General features: G+C 44.3%; 1 protein-coding gene across 45 annotated transcripts in view; it reads right to left on the bottom strand.

The window, feature by feature from the left end:
- The window catches only part of SORBS1 (sorbin and SH3 domain containing 1), a 252,806-nt gene that overhangs the window by 41,782 nt on the left and 185,938 nt on the right, over positions 1-25,086 (bottom strand). For 30 of the 45 annotated variants that reach the window (XM_030940317.1, XM_030940329.1, XM_030940323.1 and 27 more), the window contains 6 exons: positions 24,970-25,053; positions 21,006-21,071; positions 20,315-20,416; positions 16,642-16,691; positions 6,421-6,593; positions 3,696-3,781 (listed from right to left, as the gene is read on the bottom strand). In XM_030940317.1, coding sequence (XP_030796177.1) covers positions 3,696-3,781; positions 6,421-6,593; positions 16,642-16,691; positions 20,315-20,416; positions 21,006-21,071; positions 24,970-25,053 — 561 coding nt within the window. The remainder of the gene's footprint in view (positions 1-3,695; positions 3,782-6,420; positions 6,594-16,641; positions 16,692-20,314; positions 20,417-21,005; positions 21,072-24,969; positions 25,054-25,086) is intronic. The other 15 variants (XM_030940335.1, XM_030940336.1, XM_030940354.1 and 12 more) reach the window with 3 other exon arrangements.

The following is a 25,086-nucleotide window of genomic DNA, read 5'->3' as shown; positions in this document are numbered from 1 at the left end:
TCCACATGATTACACTGTCCTGCAAACTACCTACCCCCGGCACAGTCCAAAGCCTCCTGCTCCTGGCAGCAAAAGGCCAGGTGAGCCAGGGGCACATCCAGGGCATTCCCAACCACGCTGCGCTGGCAGCAGGAGGCTGGAAGTGCCATCTCTACCCTGTTTTTAGGCAAGGATATATTCCCACAGCACATTCCCCTAGCAGGACCAGGGTTGGACAGTTCCTCCTGCCCATCTCAGGCCTATTAAACCTGCTATAGGCTTTTGCTAGTGAAGTCTATGGCACCAGGTCATTTTTGTGATTCCTGTATCTATTACTCTAATATGCTCTTGACAGAGTGGAGCAGCCCATTTCAGAAAAGATGAAGCCCCTTCTAGGCAGCCAACTCTTCCCCTAGGCACAATTTTTAGAAGGCCTTAGGATATGCACCACAGGCTAATTATGTGGCCGACAGAGAGCATCAGTTACTTTCTTACTGAATGATTTCTTCACTGGGTGAAATGAAGCTGAGTTAAAGGGAATGACAAAGAATATAAATATTAAAAAAAACACCCTAAGAATAATGGTACCTGGGATTAGAATATTCTCTCTTAGAGTAAGGAAAAAGTCATCTATTTCTATTTTTAAAGGCTTCTTTGAAAAATCAAACAATGTTGCTTTTTACCAAATGCCCTCAATGTCTATTAAAATGACCCCATGGAACAGAATTTTAATGTGTTTTCTGATACCAAACAATCTTACTTTCCTGGGATTAACTTTCCTTGTAGGAAAGCATGAATTAGAACTGATAATTCTTAGCATTGGAAAACAGTAGGCTTCTTCCAGCAGACAATTAAATGCCTCATGTGACATGCAGCCCCAAAGGAGGGTGGACCGATTTTTCTTCAGAGACTACAAAAAACAAAGTGACAACTCATCAAATGGCTGTGGGATTTCCAGTACTCAAATAAGTTGTAAAGATAAATGAGAAAAGACACAAGAAAGTCCTCTGCGAAGCCCAGTGCCACAGAAAGAGTGCTGGTCCAGGCATCTGGAGCCCTGGTTTCTAGCTCTGCTACTGGTATAGGTTAACTTACTATGCAGCCCTGGGCAAGCTACTACCTTGCTGTGGTCCTTTCCTGGACTAAACCAGGGGCTTGGCTACATGACCACTAATGTTCCTGCCAAGTCTGACATGTTCTCATTTTCTGAAAATCCATGTTAATGATAAAGCATTTGCAATGGGGAGGGCCTGACTAACATCCCATGAGCTGGGGAGTGTGAGCTGTTTCTGTAGCCGTGGGAATGGAGTGATGCTTGAGACTGCCACAGTTCTTACTCACGGCCCTTTGTGTTCCGGCTGGAGTTAAACATAATCAGTGGAAGTGGACATCAAATGGGGCAGAGCTCCCAATCCAGTACTTTAATCTGACCTTAGTAAGTCCCGCAGCATTGTAGTTTAACCATATAAGTCAAAACCCATGGATAAAGACACAAAACTTTTAAGGATCTATGAGCCAGTGTTATTCAGGAGACAGCTGCTCGCCTTCTTATGTAACTTCTAATATATCCATTGCTAAGCCACTAGATAAACTACACCTTCCATGTGGTAGGCAAGAATTGTCCCATAGAACCTTCTAGGCTAGAGACTAGGGCTTATATTACTAACATGGAATTTCATCTTCCTTCATCATAGCAGCCCCGGCCTACATACATGGGAATCTTGTATCTTGTGGCAGGAAATATTTATTTATTTATTTATTTATTTATTTATTTATTTATTTATTTATTTTTTGAGACGGAGTCTCACTCTGTCGCCCAGGCTGGAGTGCAGTGGCCGGATTTCAGCTCACTGCAAGCTCCGCCTCCCAGGTTTACGCCATTCTCCTGCCTCAGCCTCCCGAGTAGCTGGGACTACAGGCGCCTGCCACCTCGCCCGGCTATTTTTTTGTGTTTTTTAGTAGAGACGGGGTTTCACCGTGTTAGCCAGGATGGTCTCGATCTCCTGACCTCGTGATCCGCCCGTCTCGGCCTCCCAAAGTGCTGAGATTACAGGCTTGAGCCACCGCGCCCGGCCGTGGCAGGAAATATTTAACAAAGAGCTACAGAAATGAATCTGCTCTATGGCCTGATGGACACTCATCATTAGTGAGTTATTACAATAATAACTGTACATCAGATGCTTTCTCTTGTTTCTTTCCATGGACAGGTGCAAGTTTCTTATTGAATACTGTTCAATTGTGCCCGGAGATGGGGAGAGGTACAGCGGTTTAACTTTCTTTCTTTTTTTTTTTTTTTTTTTTTTTTTGAGACGGAGTCTCGCACTGTCGCCTGGGCTGGTGTGCAGTGGCACGATCTCAGCTCACTGCAACCTGCGCCTCCTGGATTCAAGCGATTCTCCTGCCTCAGCCTCCCGAGTAGCTAGGATTACAGGCGCCCACCACCACGCCCGGCTAATTTTTTGTATTTTTTTAGTGGAGATGGGGTTTCACCGTTTTAGCAAGGATGGTCTCAAACTCCTGCCCAAGTGATCCAACTGCCTTGGCCTCCCAAAGTGCTGGGATTATAGGCGTGAGCCACCGCGCCTGGCCACGGTGCTTTTATTTTTGTCTTTTGTTTCACCATCTGGTGGCAATAATTATCATCATCCCACTCGTCCTCAAGTCAGCCTTATCCTAAATCCTTCAGGAAACCCCACCTAAACTCTGGAACTACTCAACAAGGCAGAACAACAGAGAAAAAGGGCTTCAGACTTGAACGTGAATAGGACAGAGTTGTGTACACATGCACTCCCTCCCCCACTCCTACCAGGTCAATGTGATTTTTCCATCTCTTAATTCATTTCAGGAACATGAGCTCGGGAGCTTGTTTAATCTCTAGGACTCTTTTTCTTGGGGATGTGAGCCCCAGAAAGCATGTATCATCACAATGCTTTATCCCAGCAGAAGCTTGTGATTTTGCCCATTTGGCTGATACAAAGAACCACCTCTTCCCAAATCCCCGAGAAAAGGGGCTCTTTCCCAGGCCCTGCCAGTCACCCCACTGGCAGGACAGGCATTTCAGCAACTACAAGAAAATATGCACATTGTGAAGTTCTTGGCTGGGGTTTTCCAGCATTTCTTGGTGTATCTGCCTTCTTCTGAATTGAAAGCAACAGAGTTATAGGCAACTTCCTCAAATTGTTTTATAAAATGTATCAAGGTCATTACTATTTTTCATTTTCCTCTTTCTCCTATTGCATCCTTCTCAATTTGAACAATGCTTTGTGCCAACAGAGGGGTGGGCAGCATTGGAGAAATATGCAGGCGGATTTCCTTAGGGATTATCAAGGGTGGGGTTGGGGGTGATGAAAGAGCAAACTCTGGTTTCCAGCTTACAGGGCATTAAGTACAGCAGTGGACAATCTCTTTCTGTATCTCCCATGCAGCAGTGCTGGCTGGACTTGGCATTTATAACCTAGTGCCTGTGGGGAAATCAGTCCTACTTTTTGGAAAAGTCGACCAAAAAAAAAAAAAGTCAACAAAAATTGAGGCTTTCACAAGTGATTTTTCTATATGACATAGACTCAATGTCATATAAAAAAAATCACTCGTGAAAGCCTCAGTTTTTGCCTCCAATTGCTAGACCATGTCACCTCTCTGACAGATGTCTAGAATCTTTACTTTCTTCATACATTTTTTCCAAGCAAAAGCTAAGAGATTTAAAAGATGGGATTTACCTCTTTATCATCATGACGTCTTCGAATAAATTCTTCTGTGGATTCCAAGTAATCAGCTGGTATAAAATGTCTTGGCGATTCTGAATCTTTAAAACAACAAAGTAGAGTTAAAACAGGCAAAGATTTCGCTGGAAACCAGCTTGGGAAAATAGTTCACCTTTCATCTATGATAAACATCAAAATTTTAAAGTCATTCTTGATCAATGATCAATGGTCGGATTCTGAAGGAAAAAAAAAATTCCACCCCCTGCCCCATTTTTTGGATTTATTTGTGAATTACTTTAATGCAAAGAAAACTACTCAGAAGGCAAAAGGTGAGTAAAATGAGAGAACTTTCTTTGTAAAGTATCCCTACAAAGAGGCGTGCAGGACCTTATAGGGACAAGGCACACACTCACACACATACAGGGCCATTGAGAGAGGCTGCCTCTCAAAAAACCACGGGATATGTTGGGGATTGGTACAAACAGCAAGGGGTTCAAGAGTTCAAATGAACACATTTCTCAGTTGAGCTAAACGGCCAATTTTTCTTTCGAAACACAGTTTGGTGGTTAGTCTAAATGACATGGGGGCTTTGTTTTTAAAGAAGTGCAGCCACTATGAGCCATGATTAATTGCCAAGCAAAACAAACAGAAAACAAAGGACAGACCAGAAAATGAGCACCAAGGGCACAGAGGAGGAAGGGATAATGCAAGCAAAGTGGAGGGACGGGCAGGTGAGACTAGGCAAACACACAAAATGCCACCTCCGCGGGATGGTGCCAGTTCACTTTGTGGGTTGTTGTTCCTGTCCAGGCTGTGGTCTGAGTATGGCACGGAGTTTCCATTATTAATGGCCCTTGGGTAGTCCTCCAGGGCCATGGGTCTCTCCTGAGAGGGCTCTGAGCTGCGGCTAAGCCTGGCCATGGTGTGTCGGGAAGACAGGCGTGTGGGAACCACGGGCTTCCCCCCAGAAGGGGGCTGGTCCTGCTGGGGCTGACTGGGGAGGTCTGGCTTCTGGCCTACCAGGAGGCCTGAGGAGTCACCAGGAGAAGGTTGTCTGGGGTAGTGGTGGAGAGGCTTTTTCAGCCGGAAAGGAAGGGGGCTCATTAGGTAGATGTTCCTGAGGAGGGTGCTCTTGTCCCCTCTGGAATCCAGGCGCCACTCGGGCTGTCTAGAGGTCTGCTGCTGCTCATGCTTCCGGATGGTGGTGAAGCGAGTGTATGAGGCCGGGCAGGTGCCCTTGCACTTGTTGAGGCGATGTTTGGGGAAATCTCCGTGAACGCTGCTGCTACTGCCTTCTCTGCTGTCAGTGGAGATATTTGAACAGCGGTCCAGGTCATCAGAGCAGGTGGAGAGGGGCTCAGAAGGCACAAGGCCCCTGAAGCTCAAGGCATGGTGCGCCATATTGCTACATGTTGGGGAGGCATAGACCCCACTGGAGTTCATCCCATCCATCTCCTTGGGACGGAGCTTGGTTGACTCAAGGAGGGACTCAGCCGAGCGGGCTGAGGTCAGGTTGCCCCGGGACAGCACAGGTGTGGGAGACTTGCTCAGCCTACCGGACAGGTCCAGGGATGGCATGGAACGGGACCGCTGAATCAGCTGCTCAAAAGCGGTGATGCGGGAAGAGACGGTGTGCTTGGGGATGTGTTCTGAGCCCTCCTGGCTGGGGCCCAGCTCACCCCTGGACAATGCCAGGCTACTCTTTTCAAAGTGGGAGGCAAGATCCCGCACACTCGAGGAGGAGGAGATGGAGCCCAGGAAGAGGCCAGCTCGGTTGATCTGGTGCATGTCCCGATAAAGCATGGTGAACTGCATCCCAGCCTTTCTTGAGAGAGGGCAGGGCCTCCTGCCGCTGGTGCTGTACTCCTGGAGGCTCATGGTACTGCTCGACTTGCTGTCATAATCCCGTCGGGAGCGCATGAGCAGGTTCTCAATGCTCCCTCCCACTTGGAGGGGCAGGCCTCTTTTGGAATCATTCAAAGAACCGGAAACACAAAGGTTCTCACAGCTTTGAGCCTTCTCTGAGGGCAGGAGGATACTCTTCTGTTCCTGCAAAAGACTGCTGGGAGCCGAGAGCCTGGGTTTGAATTTGGAAGGAAGGATTTCCGAAATGCAGGCTTTCGCAGCTGACAGGGGCTTCTTGTGCTTACACACAGGGCCTAACGCATTGCTAGTGTTAAACGTTCGGCTATGGACTGAAGATGAAGAAATCATGTGAGCATTCCCACCTTTACGATCCACTGGTAAGCATGCAGAATAAAATAAATAGACCCATTAGGTTAAAGCTGAAAGCTGCTAAAAAGAAAAAGGAAAGGTAACATGCTCATTTGTCATAAGGGCTTTTAAAAAATTTCCAGTCGATGTCCGGAAGCAAAATAATCTGTGCTGCAAAGCAGGTGCAAGGATGCAACAACAAAAAATGCCTACCCTGCTAGAGTTAGGAATGGCTAAAGCTCAGCTAATTTCTAAGAAAAGGTAATTAGAATGAGAGAAAGAAAGAGAGAGAAATCTTCAAGGAGAGCAAGGTTGGGGGGTTCAAAGGAACAGAAACTATTAAAACCAGAAAGAAAAATGGCCGGTAAGAAAATAGGGGAGGGAATTTAAGAGGGCTCTGAGGCCTGGATGTGGGTCTGAACAAGGCAGGACTTATCCCCGTTGCTGGAGGTTCAGCACGGCCGACGCTCAGTGAATGGAGGTGGATGGGAGATGGAGGCCTTGCAGGCTTCACCCAGTTAATTACCTTTAGTGGAAGCCGAGCTGGATGGTCGCTTGAGCCCACTCAGGCCCTGAAGAGGGATGTCGCCACCTTCCAAGACACTTTTATAAATTTGTCTCTCATTCTCCAAGCTAGTGAGATCCCCAGAAGCCCCATCTGATTCCCTCTTCACTGCATGGAAGTTGGAAGAATATATACTATGAACAGGTAATTTTGAAAGAAAGAGAGAAAAGGGAAAAAATAAAGATAAGAATAGGAGTTAGTGCTTTTAACATTTTTCAAACAGCACATTACCTGCTGAGGACAAGAAATACAGCTGGCATCCTAATCAACAACTGTCCTTTCTAAAGACTGCTCTTTTTAGACACACATTTCTGCAGACAGGCCCATGGAGCCCCGAATGCTCAGGAATCTTGCCCAAATAGCAAAGTTCTCTAACTGAAATGGCTGCATTTGCGCTTTAAAAGAAAAATTCTTTTCTTTTAAAAATGCCGCCTGGGGAAGAAGGGTTGGAGGAAGGATAGGGAAGAACAGGGGTAAGATCACACATAGGGGAGTACAGGAGGACCCAATGGCTGCACGCAAGATGGTGCAGTCGAGGACATGAGTGGTGCCTCTGTCATGTAGCCAGGCAGTGCCAGCTACTCCAAGTCCACTACCTGGATTATGTTTCTGGGTTATTCTTCATAAGCATTTGGAATATTAAAATCATCAATGAAAGGGGGAGGCCCAACTGTCTTGGGTCTCCAGGAAAATCAGTGACCAAGTGAAACTGGAACCTGGGATTCTATGGGCTCTTAGTGTCACAACCACATTTGCACTCACTTCTTTCAAAGTTTGTGTTCAGAAGATTATGACATGACATGCAGTATGAGCATAAATGATTGCTCATTTATAGCCTCCATTTATTTTTATCTTGTTAAAATCAAGGTATTTCTGCAAGTTACCACAAATTCCTTTTGGAATGAGGTGAGGCACAGAAAAAAAAAATTAAGGGTACTTACTCACCGAGTCCCTCCCTTCTCCTAATCCCACTTTTCTATGCCTGCCACTAACACACTGTCATTCACACACACACACACACACACGCACACAAACACAGACACGCACATGCACAGACATGCACGTGCATACACACACACACACACACATTTCTCAGTTAAGTGAATGACTCCTGTCCTGTAGAACCACATAGGATTCAGCTGGGCTTCTTTTATTCCTACCGAACTCAGGTTACTGGTATCATAATAGATTTTTCAGCTCTGAAGACCCATTGCTAGGTGGAATTCCTTCATCCCTCTGTTTCATTGTGAACATCAACTAACATATAGAACAGCTTAAAGAATTACAGAGTGAACACCCATATTCCCCCCACCTAGCTTCTACGGGGGCCACAAACTGTGACTGCTCGATCACACATCTGTCCAGCTATATTTCCTTCTACTCATCCAGCAATGATCAATAATGTGATGCTTTTCCATTTCGGGAAACTGGCCTTTCTTTCTGTGCATAACTGCAGCCTCTGAGTCCCCAAGATCACTGATAATGACAGCAAAAACAACTCTACGCACCTCTTGGTGAGCATCCTACATGGCAGGCACTGCGCCTATTGGTCATTCTCACTTCAGTCCTAACAATCCTACTTCTGCCATTTTTCAGATGAGGAAACATGGCACTGAGAGATTCAGTAACGTATCAAAGTAGGCAGGTTAGCAGGATGGCAGGGCTGGAACTTGAACCAGGCCATTGAGTACTACACAGATAATATTCTCTCTCAGCTCCTGTTTTATTTTACTGCTTATTAATTTATTTTTTTGTAGGGACAGGGTCTCACTTATGTTGCCCAGGCTGGTCTTGAACTCCTAGCCTCAAGTGATCCTCCCACCTTGCCCTCCGAAAGTGCTGGGATTATAGGCATGAACCACTGTGCCCAACCTTCAGCTCCTGTTTTATTGATAGATACAACATTTCCCTACAACTAAGAAGGCAGTGGCTTGCACACTACGGGAACCAGAGGGGAGCTAAGGGATGCTCCAGCTCCCTATACACCATCACCGCTGAGTGGTACTCACCATATATACACCCCTAAGATGAGTGGCACCAGATGCAGGAGTCAGAAATGGAAAAGAGGTGGGGACTCTGGTAGAATACCACATCTCCACCTTAGAATAATAAAGTCCCCTGAGCAATACTATTGCTTCTGGCACTGGTAATCCCCTCACAGAGCTGCCACTTACTGAGCCTCACCTTGTACTCACCTCAGGCTTAGGGCTTTCCCCACCCTATTTCAAGGGACTGCAGAGGACGGGGGTCAGAGCTCCCCCAGGGCCCTCTTCATTCACTCTGGCCCCGTGGTGTCAAATGCTTTTCGTCTTTACTTAGAGGAGTTGGAAGAACCTGAAGGTAGCTTGCAAGGCTGTGGCACCATATGCCAATTTAAATAAATGTGAGTTGATCTAAACTGGCTTATAATTTTGAATTTCCTAATTAAAAATAAATATGTCCCTTTTCTAAATTTCCTATTCATTATCCACCCTCTTCCCTTTGGTTGCATTTTCTGATTTTTGCCCTTCAGTTTAATGCTATGTTTCCTCTTTTTTGTATAACCCCAATAGCAAAAACATCCATGAATAGATATCCTTTATCCTTGCTGACCAACAGTTGTGGTGACTGAGGTCTCTTTTGAAGGTATGGTGTCTGAAGCCCTGCCCACCCTGGTTTGGGGCTACCACACCTCCTTCAGCATTGGAGAACAGTAAACTAAATTGGGCTTGAGGCTGCCTCCATACTTTGAGTTCCTATTCTTCTGCAACCTAACTATGTAAACACACTACAATCTAAAAGTATGCTCTTATAACAAGTAGCTGAGTCTCAGCCAATCACAGCAGCCAAGCTTCAGCCAATACCAGGCTACCAACTGATCAGCCCATGTCTATATAAATGCCCAAACAGGCAACTGTGGAGCTGCAACCAATCCAGCTGTAGCTGTACTCACTGTCTTTTGTCATTTATAAATGCTGCCTGCCCATGTTGCTGGGTGAAGCTCTCTGAACTGCCCCTGGTTCTGAGGGCTGCCAGAACATAAATCCTTCTATGTCTTAAATAAATCTGCTAAATTTAATTTGTCTAAAGTTTTTCTTTTTTTTTTTCTTTGAGACGGAGTCTCGCTCTGTCTGCAGTGGCCGGACCTCAGCTCACTGCAAGCTCCGCCTCCCGGGTTTACGCCATTCTCCTGCCTCAGCCTCCCGAGTGGCTGGGACTACAGGCGCCCGCCACCTCGCCCGGCTAGTTTTTTGTATTTTTTTTAGTAGAGACGGGGTTTCACCGTGTTAGCCAGGATGGTCTCGATCTCCTGACCTCGTGATCCGCCCGTCTCGGCCTCCCAAAGTGCTGGGATTACAGGCTTGAGCCACCGCGCCCGGCCAAGTTTTTTTTTTAACAGAGTGACTGACAACAGCTTCCATTCTGCTGTGCCTGCTATCCTTTGAATTGCCTCAGCTTTGGCCAGAACTATTTTTTTTGAGACAGAGTCTCACTCTGTCACCCAGGCTGGAGTGCAGTGGCGCCATCTTGGCTCACTGCAACCTCTGCCTCCCTGGTTCAAGTGATTCTCCTGCCTCAGCCTCCCGAGTAGCTGGGACTACAGGTGTGCGCCCCCACCCCCAGCTAATTTTTGTATTTTTAGTAGAGATGGGGTTTCGCCATGTTGGTCAGGCTGGTCTCGAACTCCTAACCTCAGGTGATTGACCCACCTCAACTTCCCAAAGTGCTGGGATTACAGGAGTGAGCCACCACACCTGGCCTGGCCAGAACTTCTGAGTCATCTTCCTAAGTTCCTAATAACTTTGTTCTGTCATGACTCTTGGCCATAACTGGCTGCCTGACCTCACACCTCTGCTCTACTTCACCAATGGTCAGATCTCACCCTGCCCCAACCCCTCAGCCACCTCACTCTCTGGCCTTATTCTACCCATTATCACCATTTTTCCCTGCTTCCTACCAGAACGATAAACCAGCACTCAGGAAATCTCTCAGAATGGATTTGCCACACAGCCAATTGTTTTTTTTCTGATACCAAAGCTAACAAAACATGCTTTTTCCAGATGTGCAACATTTTGAAACAGAGGCACTCCTTGTTTAAAAACGATACCTAAGAGCTCTACAACAATGCTGTGTCACCCAGGCTGGAGTGCAGTAGCATGATCTCGGCTCACTGCAACCTCTGCCTCCCGGGTTCAAGTGAATCTCCTGCCTCAGCCTCCCAAGTAGCTGGGACTACAGGCGCCTGCCACCACACCCGGCTTTTTTTTTTTTTTTTTGGTATTTTTAGTAAAGACAGGGTTTCATTATGTTGGCCAGGCTGGTCTTGGGCTCCTGACCTCATGATCTGCTCACCTTGGCCTCCCAAAGTGCTAGGATTACAGGCGTGAGCCACCATGCCTGGCCACAACAATGTTTTTAAGTGTATCATATCCATCAGCTCTTCTAATGTTGAAGAAAGACCATTTGTTTCGCCGTACAAAAGGGGAAACTGAAGATCAGAGTGTCCAAGTCATTTGCCCGAGGTCACAGAGTACTTGCTCTGTTCAAGTGTACCAGAGAGGACGAGAGAAGCCGCCTCATCCCCTCAGCTGGTTGAGAAAGGCCCAATCAGGAATAGCAGCTGCGTACTTAACCAAACAAGTTCAGTTCAGAAGCTCAGCTCTGAGCAGCCCTGATTAAGCCAGACTTTGGTTCAGGAAGAGCAAGCAAGAAGAGCTAGCACAGAGAATTCAGCCTCTGGCTAAGATGCAGAGCTGGCTGCTGAGTTTCAAGGGGATTCAACAAAAACACACTCGCTGGAAGAATAAAGTGAGAGAACAGAGCAATTATCCTAGGGCCAACTATTTCCAATTGTGCTAATGGGCAGGCTCTGGAGGCAGTGGACAGAGTCCTGGAGACTGGGATTCCCACCTGACTCCAGTAAGGAATGTGGATCAGTGGAGGCAAACCCATTCTTGTTGAAAAACTTGCAAACAGTCTGTTTCTCTTGGCCTCAATTTCTTTCACTTGCAAAACTAATAGGCATGGGGAGATTGTACAAGAAATCCACCTGCAAATCTGTTATGTACACGGACACTTCTTTTGAGCTCTAGACACATACATTCAACCGCCTTCTAGACATCCATCTGAATGTTTCTCAGGTATCTTAAACTCAACATGTCCCAAACCATCATCCATCGCCCAACCCAGAAAGCTCAGGAAATCGGCCCCCTTCTCCCTCTCCTTGCTCCTTAAGCCTAATCAGTTATCAAGTCCTGCTTCTTTCCTGTCCTTGACCCAGCTCACATGAATCCCTTTGCCCTCCACCTCCCGCCTTATCATCGCTCACCTACAACTGTACAACAAACGCACATTGCTCCCCGAGTCTCCAGCCCTGACGCCCTCCAGTCATCTCTGTTTAGAAAAGATCTCATCATGTCATTCTACTGCTGATTTATTTGGTCAACAAATATTTACTGAGCATAAACAGGCAACAGAACAGACAAAAAGTTCCAGCCTCATAAAGCTTACATTCACCATTCAAAATTATTTAGTTATTTCAAGAAGAAGAAGAAAAAAAAAAAAACCTAACTGTTGTTAACTGTGGCTTTGCAGGAGGGAGTCTAGATAATCTTCTAGAAATTTCATTTTATAGTCTTTTGTACTGCACGAAAAACATTATATTTATGATGATATTGTTATTCACATTTTATTTGCAGCTTCTCTATAAAGTTTAACCTTTCTCCCTCCACAAAACAATAGGTGCTCACTCCTCCCTCCTGGGCCCCATCATTGCATTTACCCCACTGGACTCTGGTTATTTACAAATCTGTCTCCCCTATTACACCTGGAACCCCTTGAGGGCAGGAAGTTTATCTTCTTAATCTTTGCATGTCTGGTGCCTTGCGTGGTTGTTCAATAAATATTAGTGGAATAAATGATTCTATAAAATTAAATGACTACATGCATACAGATTTCTGACACATTTGTAAAGACCAGGAGGACCTCTGCTGTTTCATACAGTTCTTCAGGTTATGATCTGTGTTTTGTTCTCAAATCAGATTAAAGGGAAAAAGTGTTTTCTAGTCTACCATCACCACGTAGAAGAACTGCTTGTTCTTGAGTGCCACCTGCTGGTCAAATAGAGTAAAGCTTTTTGGTTAGGCAAAGAAGTTAATGCTGAAATACATTGAAATGAAAATAATGAGTAGTTAAGACTACTGATTTATAGACCTGAAATGCTAGGAAAATAAAGCACAAAACTGGACACACACTGTGATGTTAACTATAAAAAATATATACATAGAAGGCAAGGACTTGTATTAGGATATTGGGACTATGGGTAAATTCCTCTCTGTTCCCAGTTCTTTTAATATTATCATATGTAATCAGTGTGAATTAATAAAATTCTCAACTGAAGTCTGTCCAAGATATTAAAGTGGACTTAAAACAACGCCATCACTTCTCCAGTTGCCACAAAACTGTGAACCTGGGCCACCTGTGACTACTCCTTCATTCTTTGGGTTAAGGTCAAGTCCTGCCAATGTTTCTGCCTACCCATCCATCATTCCTGTCCAACCAGTGAAAACGGCTAAGTTCAACTTATAAGCTGCCTGCCTCAGGGCTAACCAAGTTGGATTTCAGTTAATTAAGATTTACAGATCCATCCATTCATTGAGCAAACATTTACTGTGCTTTCCTTTGTGTCAGCACTTAGGCTGGTTCCTCACCAATTTCAGATACAAGAAAATCTTACTCATTTGAATAAACTGGGGGGAAACCAAGCCCGATTACTGAAAAATCCCCAAATGGGAGAATAGCAGGAGGAAAAACCTCATTTATTCCTGCCAAGTATTTCATGAGAGCTGAAAAACAGAGACTTTGAAGACCTATTTTCAGTGATATAAATTAGAATTCTTGGTAAATTAACAGATTGAATGTCTTCATGCACATTCAGAGTGTCTGAAAACAATTTGCTCTTTTAATCAGCTTACATTAGTACCCTCCAATCCTGCTAACTCAATGTCATAAACAGTTTCTTAAATTGTTGGCAGGGGTTAAGGTTGTTTTTTGTTTCTTCTTGAGACAGAGTCTCACTCTGTCACTCAGACTGGAGTGCAGTGGTGCAATCTTGGCTCACTGCAACCTCCGCTTCCCGGGCAAGCAATCCTCCACCTCGGCCTCCCGAGTAGCTGGGACTACAGGCATGCGCCACCAAGCTCAGTTAATTTTTAAAGTATTTTTTGTAAAGAGGAAGTTTTGCCATGTTGCCCAGACTGGTCTTGAACTCTTGGCCTCAAGTGATCCCCCCCACCTTGGCCTCCCAAAGTGTTGGGATTACAAGCGTGAGCCACCATGCCAGGTCTAAATTGTTTTTTAATAGCTCAAAAACATTAAACCTTAGTATATCTTCTGCTAACTTATTACCAAATTTTGAATCAGTATGGAGCACATGAGAGTTAACTGCCAACCCCAGTGCCTTGGCCTAGAGCTTCACTGTTCCTAACCTGGATATGGCTCTGCCCTGAACCTGCTGAGGAACTATGGCATTACACTGCTTTGATGTGCCTATTTCCTCATCTATAAAATGAGGATTAAAAATAATGCCTCATCTTGGAATGTTCAGAGGATTAAATGAGGTAAGGTAGATAAAATACCAAGCACAGGACCTGGCACATAGTAAATGCCTGATAAATTGTTAAAATGGTGTTATTCAATACCTGTGCTCCTTTCTCCTGACTGCCTGTGGCAGCATTTGCCACTTTGCCTTTTCATTTACTAACCTTATTGGTGTGTGTGTGTGTGTTTTGTCCCAAAACTATTAAGGGACTATATCTACATTCCTGTTAGAATACAGAGCTTAGTGCCTTGGATCCAGTAGAGCTAGGGAATTCACTCAGCCAGCTGTCCCATGAAGCCCTTTCTGTCTTGTGTAGTTTCAGGGGATGGAGGTGAGGAGGAGAAGGAGGAGAGCAGGCAGCAGGGTTAACACGGGCAGTCGGGACTGCCAAAGTGGCAAGCTGAGAATAAAGAGGTGGCCTGGGGGGACCAAGGAGAGCTTGCTTGGAGCTGTGGCCTTGAGGACACCCTTTATCTGCAGGTAGCCTAGGGTCATCTGGTGGGCTTCACCTCTGAAGGCACATCTCTAGGACCCAGAGGACCTGTGACTTATTGTCATTTTTAGAGCTGAAGGCCCAGCTCAATTGGAAACTCTTTAAAAGGGAGCAAGCTGCAGAGCCAGAGTGGGGGACACGGGTCCCGATGCTACACCTGAGCCCTGACACCTGTCATATTGGTGACTTAGTCACCAACCCCACAGTGAATGCAAGAGACTTTACACCAGTCCTTCTCCAAGGTGGGAACTCTCCCCTAAGGCAGTGCTTCTCTAGCTGCTATCTTAATATGTCTTCTTAATTTCTTCTTATGCTCCTGGGTATATTAATCATGAAACATACATATTTATAGAAGAAAAATTAACATGATGGATCTAGCTAGAGTGTTTGATCACTACCCTAAAAAGATTAAAGTTTTTCCATTTTTCCACCAAAATACCCAAATCCCTGCTGACTTTCCAATGAAACTTCCTGTAAAGCACGTTCTCCAGCAATGTAGGTAGGATATGTCCCAGAGACCACAATATCTGTCAAAAAAAACTTACACACTCAGCAACTCTGCTCATTGTGGATTTATCCAACCCTACTAGAATAGGTTATAGGGGTGTCTTCCCTTCACTGTCATATTTCAAAGAACAAGACACAGATGTGATGATGACAAAATAAGAAAAGCTCCCACCAGAACAAGCTCCTTTCCTAAATTCATTGGGTGCACCAGGCACTGTGAAGACTGGGGCCTTGCCCTTGAGGAGTTTATAATACACTAGCAATTATAAAAATACAAGAGTATAACTCAGGTATACAGCAACAGAAGTAAGAGCCATAGAGGTACTAACGCGAGCCTGGGTACAGGAAGGCTCCACGAGGGCTTATCTATACAAGCTAAAATGTTTGCAATTTAACACGTGTAGAACAGGAGGTGAGGGTAGCACTGAATATTTTCAGCTGGGATAATAGCTTCATAGCAAAATGCTGAGAAAGGCTACAGGATTCTCATCCTGCTATAGGATTCAGGATGGTTTGGCAGGGGGAAGAGGCTGGTGGCACCCCACGAAGGAGCGGGGTATGCATGCATCATCCAGACAGAGTCCTAAGAACTGACAGAGGAAAACAGATGCCCGTTTATGTGAGAATCAGGTAAATAAGCCCCCTCTCCGCCTTCCCCTCCCTGGTCTTTTTTTTTTAGATGGAGTCTCACTCTGTCACCCAGGCTGGGGTGCAGTGGCGAGATCTTGGCTCACTGCAACTTCCGCCTCCCAGGTTCAAGTGATTCTCCTGCCTCAGCCTCCTGAGTAGCTGGGACCATGCCCGGCATTTGGTATTTTTAGCAGAGACAGGGTTTCACCATGTTGGCCCGGCTGGTCTCAAACTCCCGACCTCAGGTGATCCACTTGCCTCAGCCTCCCAAAATGATGGGATTACAAGTGTGAGCCACTGCACCCGGCCCCCTCCCCCAGTCTTTACACCAGATGTGGCCTGTCTCAGTCACACTCACCTCCCCACAAGAACCAGCATATTAGATTTTTTTTCTTTCTTTTTTGGGACACAGTCTGGCTCTTTCACTCAGACTGGAGTGCAGTGGTACGATCTCAGCTCACTGCAGCCTCAATGATCCTCCTGCCTCAGCCTCCTAAGTAGCTGGAACTACAGGTGCATACCACCATACCCAGCTTTTTTTTTTTTTTTTTGATAGAGACAGCGTCTATGTTGCCCAGGCTGGTCTTGAACTCTTGGGCTCAAGTGATTCTCCTGCCTTAACCTCCCAAAGTGCTGAGATTACAGGCATGAGCCACCATGCCAGGCAAGAACTTTGATTCTAAACTTAGACAAATAAACTCCCATTCTAAAGGTAAAGATGCCAAAATGGGGAAAGTTTATGAAAGGTAATACAAATCATCACAAAATTAATTTGGAAGAGGAGGAGAGAACAGAAGAAAAATAATTTGAAGACTACAATTAGATCTCTTCTTATCACCAAACTGTACATCATTCAGAGCCATTAGGCTGATACAAACAAAATACACTTTGGGTCCAAAACATAAGCTTCTCTCTTCCCATTTCTGACATTTAACATAGTAAGCAATGTAAACAAAATAAAATAGCAACTTACTATCCAGGAGTCTCTGAAGAAATTTCCGGAGTGGGGCTGATGGCTGAGCTCTGTAAATGTCCAAAAAAGAAAAAAAAGAAGAAGAAAAAATTATGTAGATGATTTATTTTGACTCATATGTTTCAAGCCAAGAGGAAAAAGAGAGAGGTCAATTTCTTTTCCTAGTTTAGATCAGGACCTCTGGAAGTCACGGGGGCTGGATGGAAAAGGTCTTCGGCGCTGGTGGAGGGTGGTGCTCTTTCTCTTGGGGGAGACTGTATGGGCAGGTGGGCTTTCCTACTCCTGGTCTTTGGCCTTCCAGTGGATGCAGCCAAGGCCCTCTGGGTGGGTCAGGAGAAGGCCTCCTGGCTCATACTTATCTTCCGTCCAACATGCTTTAGTGACATGGATAGCACATCCTCCACCAGCTTCTCCACAGCCCTCAGACCCCCTCTGAGCCCACTGCAGATCCCTTCATGCACCCCAAATGCCACATCCAGAGAGAGGGTCACCCAACACTTTAGGTCCAGAATGTACAAAAGCGTATTTTAAAATACCACACTGTATTTAGATAACTTGTGTATGCCTGCAAATTTAGGAGTGCAGAAATGGGCAGAAATGCAATTTCACCAACCCTATTAATGACCACTTCGGCATGAATAAGGGAAGGCTTTATAAAATTACCAGGCACCACGCAAAAGGAAGAAAACAACCAAGAGCTACATGCAGAGAAAAAGCAACATAATTCTGTAGTTTAGGGTTTCTGTTGTCTTTGAGAGAAAAATGCAAAGGCTTTGATATGCTTGTTTTTAAAAATAAGGTAGTAGTTGAATAAATCAATGCAAAGGTTAATTTTAAAGATACTTCTACCTTAAATAATGCCCTTATCTCTAATAATGACCATTTTAAGAAAAACTAGCTATTTGGAGAAGAGACATTTAAGGAAGGAGAGAAAGAAAAGGAAGAGATTGTGAAAGAGAGAAAAGGAAATGACAGGGAAGAACAGGCAAACTCACCCACTAGCCCCCTGCCTGCTGAAACCTGGTGGGCTTGTGTGCTTTCGTTTCTGAGGGCACCTCTGCTCCGTGATGAGGACTGTACCCCACGCCACCCCCATTATTCCTCAGAGAGCACATCCCTCTTACCTCCACATCCATCCTCCAGCCTTATGGCTGCACTGTCTTGCCTGCCCATCCTCTCCTTCTTGAGTCTCCTACCTCTGAACACCTGTCCTGTCTGGTCTTCCACCTTGAAAAAACTTTGACCCTGTAGAGTCCTCTGGGAACACTCCCCTCCCTTCCTTCCTCCCATGGCCACATCTTTTCACTCAGTGCTATACCTCTGCAGGCTCCTGATTCTTTGCCATATACTCTAACTCCCATGAACTACTCACCCAGCAATCTCCAAAGCCTTTGGAAACATCTTAGTCAGCACATCCACTGACCTTCCTGGGAGTCCACCTTTCTGGACCTCTGGAAAGATCTCACACTTTCTCCTCTTGCTCCACCACTCGCTTTTCCCTCTGCCTCTGTGAACTCTCCTTTCTCTCCCTCTCCCCTTCTACTGTTCAGCATCACCCAACGTCCCCATGGGTAGTTCTTGGTTTCATATCCTTTCTCTCAACACAATTCCCTCTTCAGTCTTTCATCTACTCCCTAGTTGAGTGTCTTCGTCTACTCCCAGGGTTTAACCATCGCCTCTCCTCAGGTGACTCCAATCCCCATCTTAAGCCCATGCCTCCTCCAAGAACCCCAGTCTTAAAGTTCCAACTGCCTACCGGATATTCCCTATATGACACCCAACCAACACCTCAAAGGTCAATTACCTAAAGCCAACTCCCTCACCTTGCCTCTGCCCTGATCTTCTTCTCGGCTTTCCTCTGTGACGTGCTCACATCCTCATTCTTCCAGCTGCCTGGCCAAAACCCTAAGGTTGTCTTCGTCTGAATCCCATCCCTCAATTCTTTGCTCTTCACACCAGTTACACTGTCCCACTGCAACATCCTCAGTGACCTGGCTTGCATCTGCCCTCCTCACTGCACGCTGGCACACCCAGCATGGGCTCTCACCACAGCCACAGTCACCATTCTCACTCCAGGACTAGTTGTGATCTCTTCTCACCTGGGACCTTCAGTTCCACAGTGGCTAATCTGGTCCCTTCACCCTAACTGGAAACTCAGCCCCTAACCCTCCCCCGCCGCCTGCCCCACCCATCACCTGTCTGCCTCACCCATGTGTGCAGTGCCTCTGGTGGCTCCTTCAAGTGCTGAGGGAGAGTGTGAGCCTAACCCCTGGCCCTGCTCCGCCTCCTCATGCTCTGCTGTCTCTGGATTCCCAATTCCTAACACCCTCGAGCAACCTGCAGCTCCTTGGCTCCTGACTCTCTTATCCCAGACCCCTTGGCCAAATCCCCGGTCTCTTCACCCCTTCCCTGGTTTGAGTCTCTGCTGCCCTCATGACTTCTTTTGCGCCCAAGTCACTGGGGCTGGAGATCTGACTCCCCTCGTCTCCGTTCTGCTTAAGTGTGGCATGGGTCCATCAGCAGTTTCCACTTTTCCTGTCATGGTTTGTGGACCTTCCTGGCCTCCTCAGCTCCATATTCCTTCTGTATCTTTTTTTTTTTTTCTTTTTTTTTTTTGAGACGGAGTCTTGCTTTGTCACCCAGGCTGGAGTGCAGAGATGTGATCTCAGCTCACTGCAACCTCTGCCTCCCGAATTCAAGCGATTCTCCTGCCTCAGCCTCCCAAATAGCTGGGAATACAGGGGCCCGCCACCATGCCTGGCTAATTTTTGTATTTTTAGTAGGGGCAGGGTTTCATCATGTTGGCCAGGCTCCGCTCGAACTCCTGACTTCAAGTGATCCACTTGTCTCGGCCTCTCAAATTGCTGGCATTACAGGCGAAGCCACCGCGCCCAGCCTTCTTTTGTATCTTCTCTAAAGATATCTTTTCCTTTTAAGAGTCTCTTGCGTTTTGTCAGGGAGCCCTCCAGGCAATTCTATGAACATTTGGTTTTTTCCTGTTTGGAAACCTACTTGCCACGGTGTCTTTCTCTCTCTCTCTTACTCTGTCTCATATACCCTTTAATAAACCACATTTTGACATAGCTCCCTTTAAAATATCAGTGCAGGCTCAGTTTCAAACACTTTTTTTGTGTGTCCAGGCCATCTGACTCTGAGTGCATTTTTGATTGAGAACTTTCCGACCTTTAAAATGACAAACACTACTACCCTGACAGCGCCATGCACAGAAAGGGCACCCAAAGCACTGCTGCTGAGTTTTTGAAACTGATCTCTGAGGTTGGTATCTCCCAGGGCTGCAAAAAAGACAAGGAAACTGCCAAAAATGGCTCCCTGAAAATTCAGAGAAGGCAGACAGAGGCAAAGGAAGGGAACTTAAAAGGTCGCCCCTGGAAAGCAGAGGAAGAGAATAAGGTGGGAGAGTAGTTTAGCAGCCTCTCTGCATATATTTGAAGAATCCCCTTTAAGGAAGATGCCAAGCTCAAAAGAAAACCAAGCAAAAATGAACTGGGTTGGCGGGGGGGAAGGAGTCTAAAACAGGAGTCAGAAAGCCATGCAGCCTAAAATAGCCAGCATCACCGTCTGTCACCTCAACTAATCAACAACCATAGAACAAAGAAGAAAACAAAGCACAGCTTGAAAAGGAACTGATGGCATGAGAAAAACTAGGAAATACCTGTGGCACGTTTGCACTGGGTGCTTTATTAAGCGTCTCCATTTTTTCTAAATCTGCCTCTAACTCTGTCTGGCAGAGGCTGAGATCTTTGTCTAGATTAGTCTGGTTCAAGAAAGAAAAGATGGGAAAGAAGGTTTTAGTTTAGACGAAAGGGAGAAAGAATGGAAGGTTAAGTTAGAAAAAATGAATTTTTTTCTTAGTGTTATACTTTCATATGGCCAAGATAGCATGACTAAAACACAAGAGCTCACTGGAAATTAGTTGAAGACATGAAAACAGAGAATGTAACATTAGGCATATAAAACAGAAATCCTGAGGTCATCAGAGCTTCAGAAAGCCATTCTACTTGCTAAAGAGAACTATAAAAACCTACCTTTAAGGAAATGTCTATTTTCTCTTTTTTCAGAGTGTGGTGATGGTGACAAATACTATATGTCAGAAGAATACGTAATTGCTTTAAAAACCTCTAAACATTAGTATATGTCTTAGAGAATTTGTTAAATAGTTTTATTACCAAACCAAAAAAAAAAAAAAAAAACAAAAAAACAAAAAACAAAAAGCATCAAATTTTTTAAAAAGTGATTTAAGAAAAAAACAAAAACAAAAACAAAAAAACAAACCCACAACACACTCACACTAACCAAGGCTAGAGAGCACACACAGTCCAACGGAGGAGGCACAGCGGAATTACCTTTCTATCCTCTCTAGGAAGGATAGAGCAGTCTCCAGGAGTATAATCCCATATCTTTTTGGGAGGCTGACGGGAAGCAGAGGAGGAAATGAAGAAATGAGCATAAAGACATAAAGACAAACATGGAGACTGGCTCAAACAAGGAGGGGCACACTAGGAGGACTGTATCAACACAGAAAGGTGAACTCAAAAGTAAGGGGAGTGGGTGCTGCCTACGGACAAAAGGCTGCCTGCTGGAGCAGAAGCTTGAGGACTTGGGAACTGGGACCGTTACCTAGGAAGTCTGTTTCTATGTCTACGTTTCAAGAGCAAATCATCATTGGATTCTAAATATTGAAAACTTAAAAAAAGAAAAGGGGGGGAAAAAGGATTAACACACATTTGAACAAAAATAGAGACTTTTAAAGTCCTCATTGTTCTTTTCAAACTGAGATTGACACTGAAGATTCTACATTTTTGAGGCAGTCTTCTGCTGTAAAATTCATTGTGTATTAACACGTGTGTGAATCTATACTCACTGGATTGATCAATGGACTGAACCAAATGTACTTTCTGTGGTTTGTAGCAACGAAATCCACGTATAAAATGGGTGTTAAATAGTGCACTAGGCAATTTCATACCAGTAGTTTTAAAATCTCCTTTTACAGTTTAACTAGACCTTGATAGTGGTGGAGACATACTTTTCATCCCCGCCTTAGAGAACAGAGTTTAAACCCAGAATTTAAAGAGGGGACTATAAGGTTATTTTTGTTTTGTCTTTTAACTCTTCAAGTCAGATTTAGAGCTGCACTCCTAAGACAGAAATTTGCCAAAAGATTGTTGTAAGTTTAATGAGGGAGGAGTCCAGAGGGTGGAACATTTAGAGGTTACAGGTGACTTTTAACTGTGGATCCTCTCTTCCACTTGTTCTACCTATTTAGACTTGAGTTTTCTTACATAATGACCTCTAGGGGTATAAGAAATAGGAGATCACTAACAGCTCCTAAAATTTTATGCAAATTTCATTAAAGCCAACTCTATGGAAGCATTCAAAAATTGGTTCACATTGTGAAATTTTGACTTGCTCTTACATATAGAAATAATGTCAATTTCTATAGAAATTAGAGGAAAACAACTCAGAAGAAAAAGCTGATTCCCAGGCTCTTTGTAATCAATCTGCAAATGAGAAGTAATCTGATTCCAAGGTGTGTTCACCACTGACAGCAACAGGTCAGTAATGTCATCTCTGCACATGTATATTCTGCATTTCGTCAAGTAAGTGATATTAGCAATTACCATTCATCTTTAAGCACCTGATACACTTGGACTGTTCACCTGCAGAAGCAGACTTTTTAAAGTCTAATGACTTATGATCATTTCTTTCTTTACTGCAATAAACAGGACAGTGTTTACAAATTAAACTGGTTTTAAATAATCCATCCAAAAATGGTCCCTGGAGTCTTGAACTATTTGCTATTCTAACAACTTGTTGACGCTAAAACGGTATCTTTTTAGTCAGAATCCTGCTGAAATTTCAGTTCGTTTTGGGTGGCTTAAGCGAAGGGGTGGAGGAAGCAAGGAGTTCAGGGAAAACGTCTAGTGTCGAAGTTCTGACAGGCTTTACCCGGGGAAAGTGGTTCCCAGTTGGTGTGACAAAAAAAAAAAGTAGAAATGCTAATTCCCATGATCTGGTAGTTTTGATTCTGCTTCTGAATGGCTGAAAAACTTTCCAAAATAACTTCCATGGTTTATGCCACTTTATTTATGTCTCTTATTCTTCTGTGGCAGAGTGGTCTGAGTAGGAAGTGAAGAAAAAAATTTTCCTTACCACACCTTCCTCCCAAACCCTGTTGGTTCAACTAGGTCATAAGCCCACCATTAGGATGCCTCAGACCATAAGGAGCTGTTCATTTCAGGGCTATTCCTCAGGATATGGGCACTGATTTAGTGAATTTGGCAAGTCTTCACAAGTATTACCTTTTAAAGTAAGACCTATACAAAAAGGAACAGTCTCATTAGAAGAACTGTGAGGCCTGTGCAAAGAATGCATGTGGCTTCAGAGAAAATGCTATTTTGAAAAAGCATCTCTGAGTCTTTAAATAATTAAGAGGCAGTTAGAGCAATGGGGTAGGGATACAAGCTAGAGGAAGGCCTCAGTATAAAACTGGACTGTGTTCTCAACATTTGTTTGAAGTTAGATGTGTGGTACCCGGAGTGAAGTGTTTGGCAGCAATACTGTTAATTTACCAAGCTGTGCATGGAGACTATTTAATGTATGCTGGCATCAAAATACTATATATTATCCTCAAAAATTATTTGTAATGATAGATTTAGTAAAACATTCACAACTAATTAGGAAAAATGTTCCACCATTTTTCCTGAAAGCTAATATTTTAGACAAAACCGATTTAGTTGTTTGGCAGAGGAGATAGGCAGAAATTTGTGGATTCTGACACAGACTTCAAAAATCAATGGCATGGACTCTATGAAATATAATTTAATAGCTTTTGCTTTCCTTGATTAAAGTGTGGCATTATTGTTTCATATGCCAGTCATGGTCTGTTTTGGGGGTGGGGAGACAACTACACACAGCAAAAGCTTTTCTTGGTGACATAATTGACCAGGTTTTAAGAAAAAGAAGAAAAGAGAAAGGGTTAGGATACTGTTAAATATTGCACGTGGAAAAGATTTCCTGAGGTAGACTTAACTGATGTCTGAATGGTGAACAGCAGAGGGGGGAGAAAAAGGAGAGAAAGGAGAAGAAATGAGGTATGCACCAATGCTTTGGGAAGGGGAGGAGGGTGCAGACTTTGGGTCAGATGCGTCCCTCTCCACTGGTCACTAGGTGGCGCTGTTCATCCAGGACAGCTCAGCTGCTATCGAGAGACAGTGTCTAGGAGGGACCAGAAGAGAGGAACAAGCAGACTGTTTGCAAGTCTGGTGCTCTTAACTCAGAAGATGCCTGAACTTTCAAAGCTCAGCACCGCCAAATCAAAGAGCAATTCCTAAGCACCAGCTTAATTTCTCTTTGTCTTTGTTTTAATAAAAAATCTTAAGACATTTTACTGAACTATAAAATTCATTCCTGTCTGCAAATAAAACTGTCATTCAGACCATAGAAACTCAAAAGCTGGATCCAATGCTTAAAGTCTCATACAATCATTGAATAAAATGTGTTTATACACTTAACTCCTCTACCTGTAAATTCTTTTTGCAGCTATAATAATTAAGACTTTAAAGTAACTAGAGTTTTAAAGTCAGTTTCCAGTTATCTCTAGAGGAAGGATGAGCTCAATTCTCCCTTCTATTTTATATTCCTTTGGGTTCAAGGCTAAGAAAATCCTCCTTTAAGTGCCAAAAGTCAATTTGTACCAGAGCCAATTCAGAGATATCATGGGGCAAGAGTAGGCTGAATACTAAATATGCTCAAATTCCTTACTCCCATTTCAAACTTTGGGAAATAGAAATCATCCCCTAAAAGTCACCTATAATGGGGTTGCATTTGTGGGTCACATCTGCATAAAGAGGTCCTTGTTGGCCTGTTCTGGGACTTCATTTACATATGCTTTTAAAAATGCTATTTGAAGCAGAGACAATGCTGGTCTTCTCAGTGTGTAATGCATTTTCAGCTTGTCTTTCACAGGTCACAAAGACTTTGGTCAAGGAAGTGAACCAATGGCTGAAATAATGCCATCCACAAGGCATGTGATACTTGTTAGTGGGGGGAGGTCTAAGACAAGCAATGATTATTTGTGTTTCTCTGGGATATTCCAGCAAGATATACTTCCAGAGCTCACTATCCTTTCTCAGTGAAGTAAGGCAAAGGAAAGCTTAGAGGTTGTAGTGAGAAGAGACAATCCCACTACGGACAACTAACACGACTGCTCCCTACTTTCTGAATTCCTTACAAACATTCTTTAGCAGCAACAATGCATCCACAGCATTAGTTTAAAAGGTGTATAACCACTGAAGCTATTAAACTTACCGGTTTCCCAAACTCCAATTCCGAAAAGAATTTATACCAAGGTTCATTCTTTAAATCTATCTCTTCTGGGCTTATATCCCGACTCTATAGGGGTTGGTGATAGGGAAATGGAAGAAA

Source organism: Rhinopithecus roxellana, chromosome 11 (assembly GCF_007565055.1).
Source record: "Rhinopithecus roxellana isolate Shanxi Qingling chromosome 11, ASM756505v1, whole genome shotgun sequence".
Classification (NCBI taxonomy): domain Eukaryota; kingdom Metazoa; phylum Chordata; class Mammalia; order Primates; family Cercopithecidae; genus Rhinopithecus; species Rhinopithecus roxellana.
The sequence above is the reverse complement of the archived record's forward strand: the minus strand, read 5'-3'. Positions and strand labels throughout refer to the sequence as shown.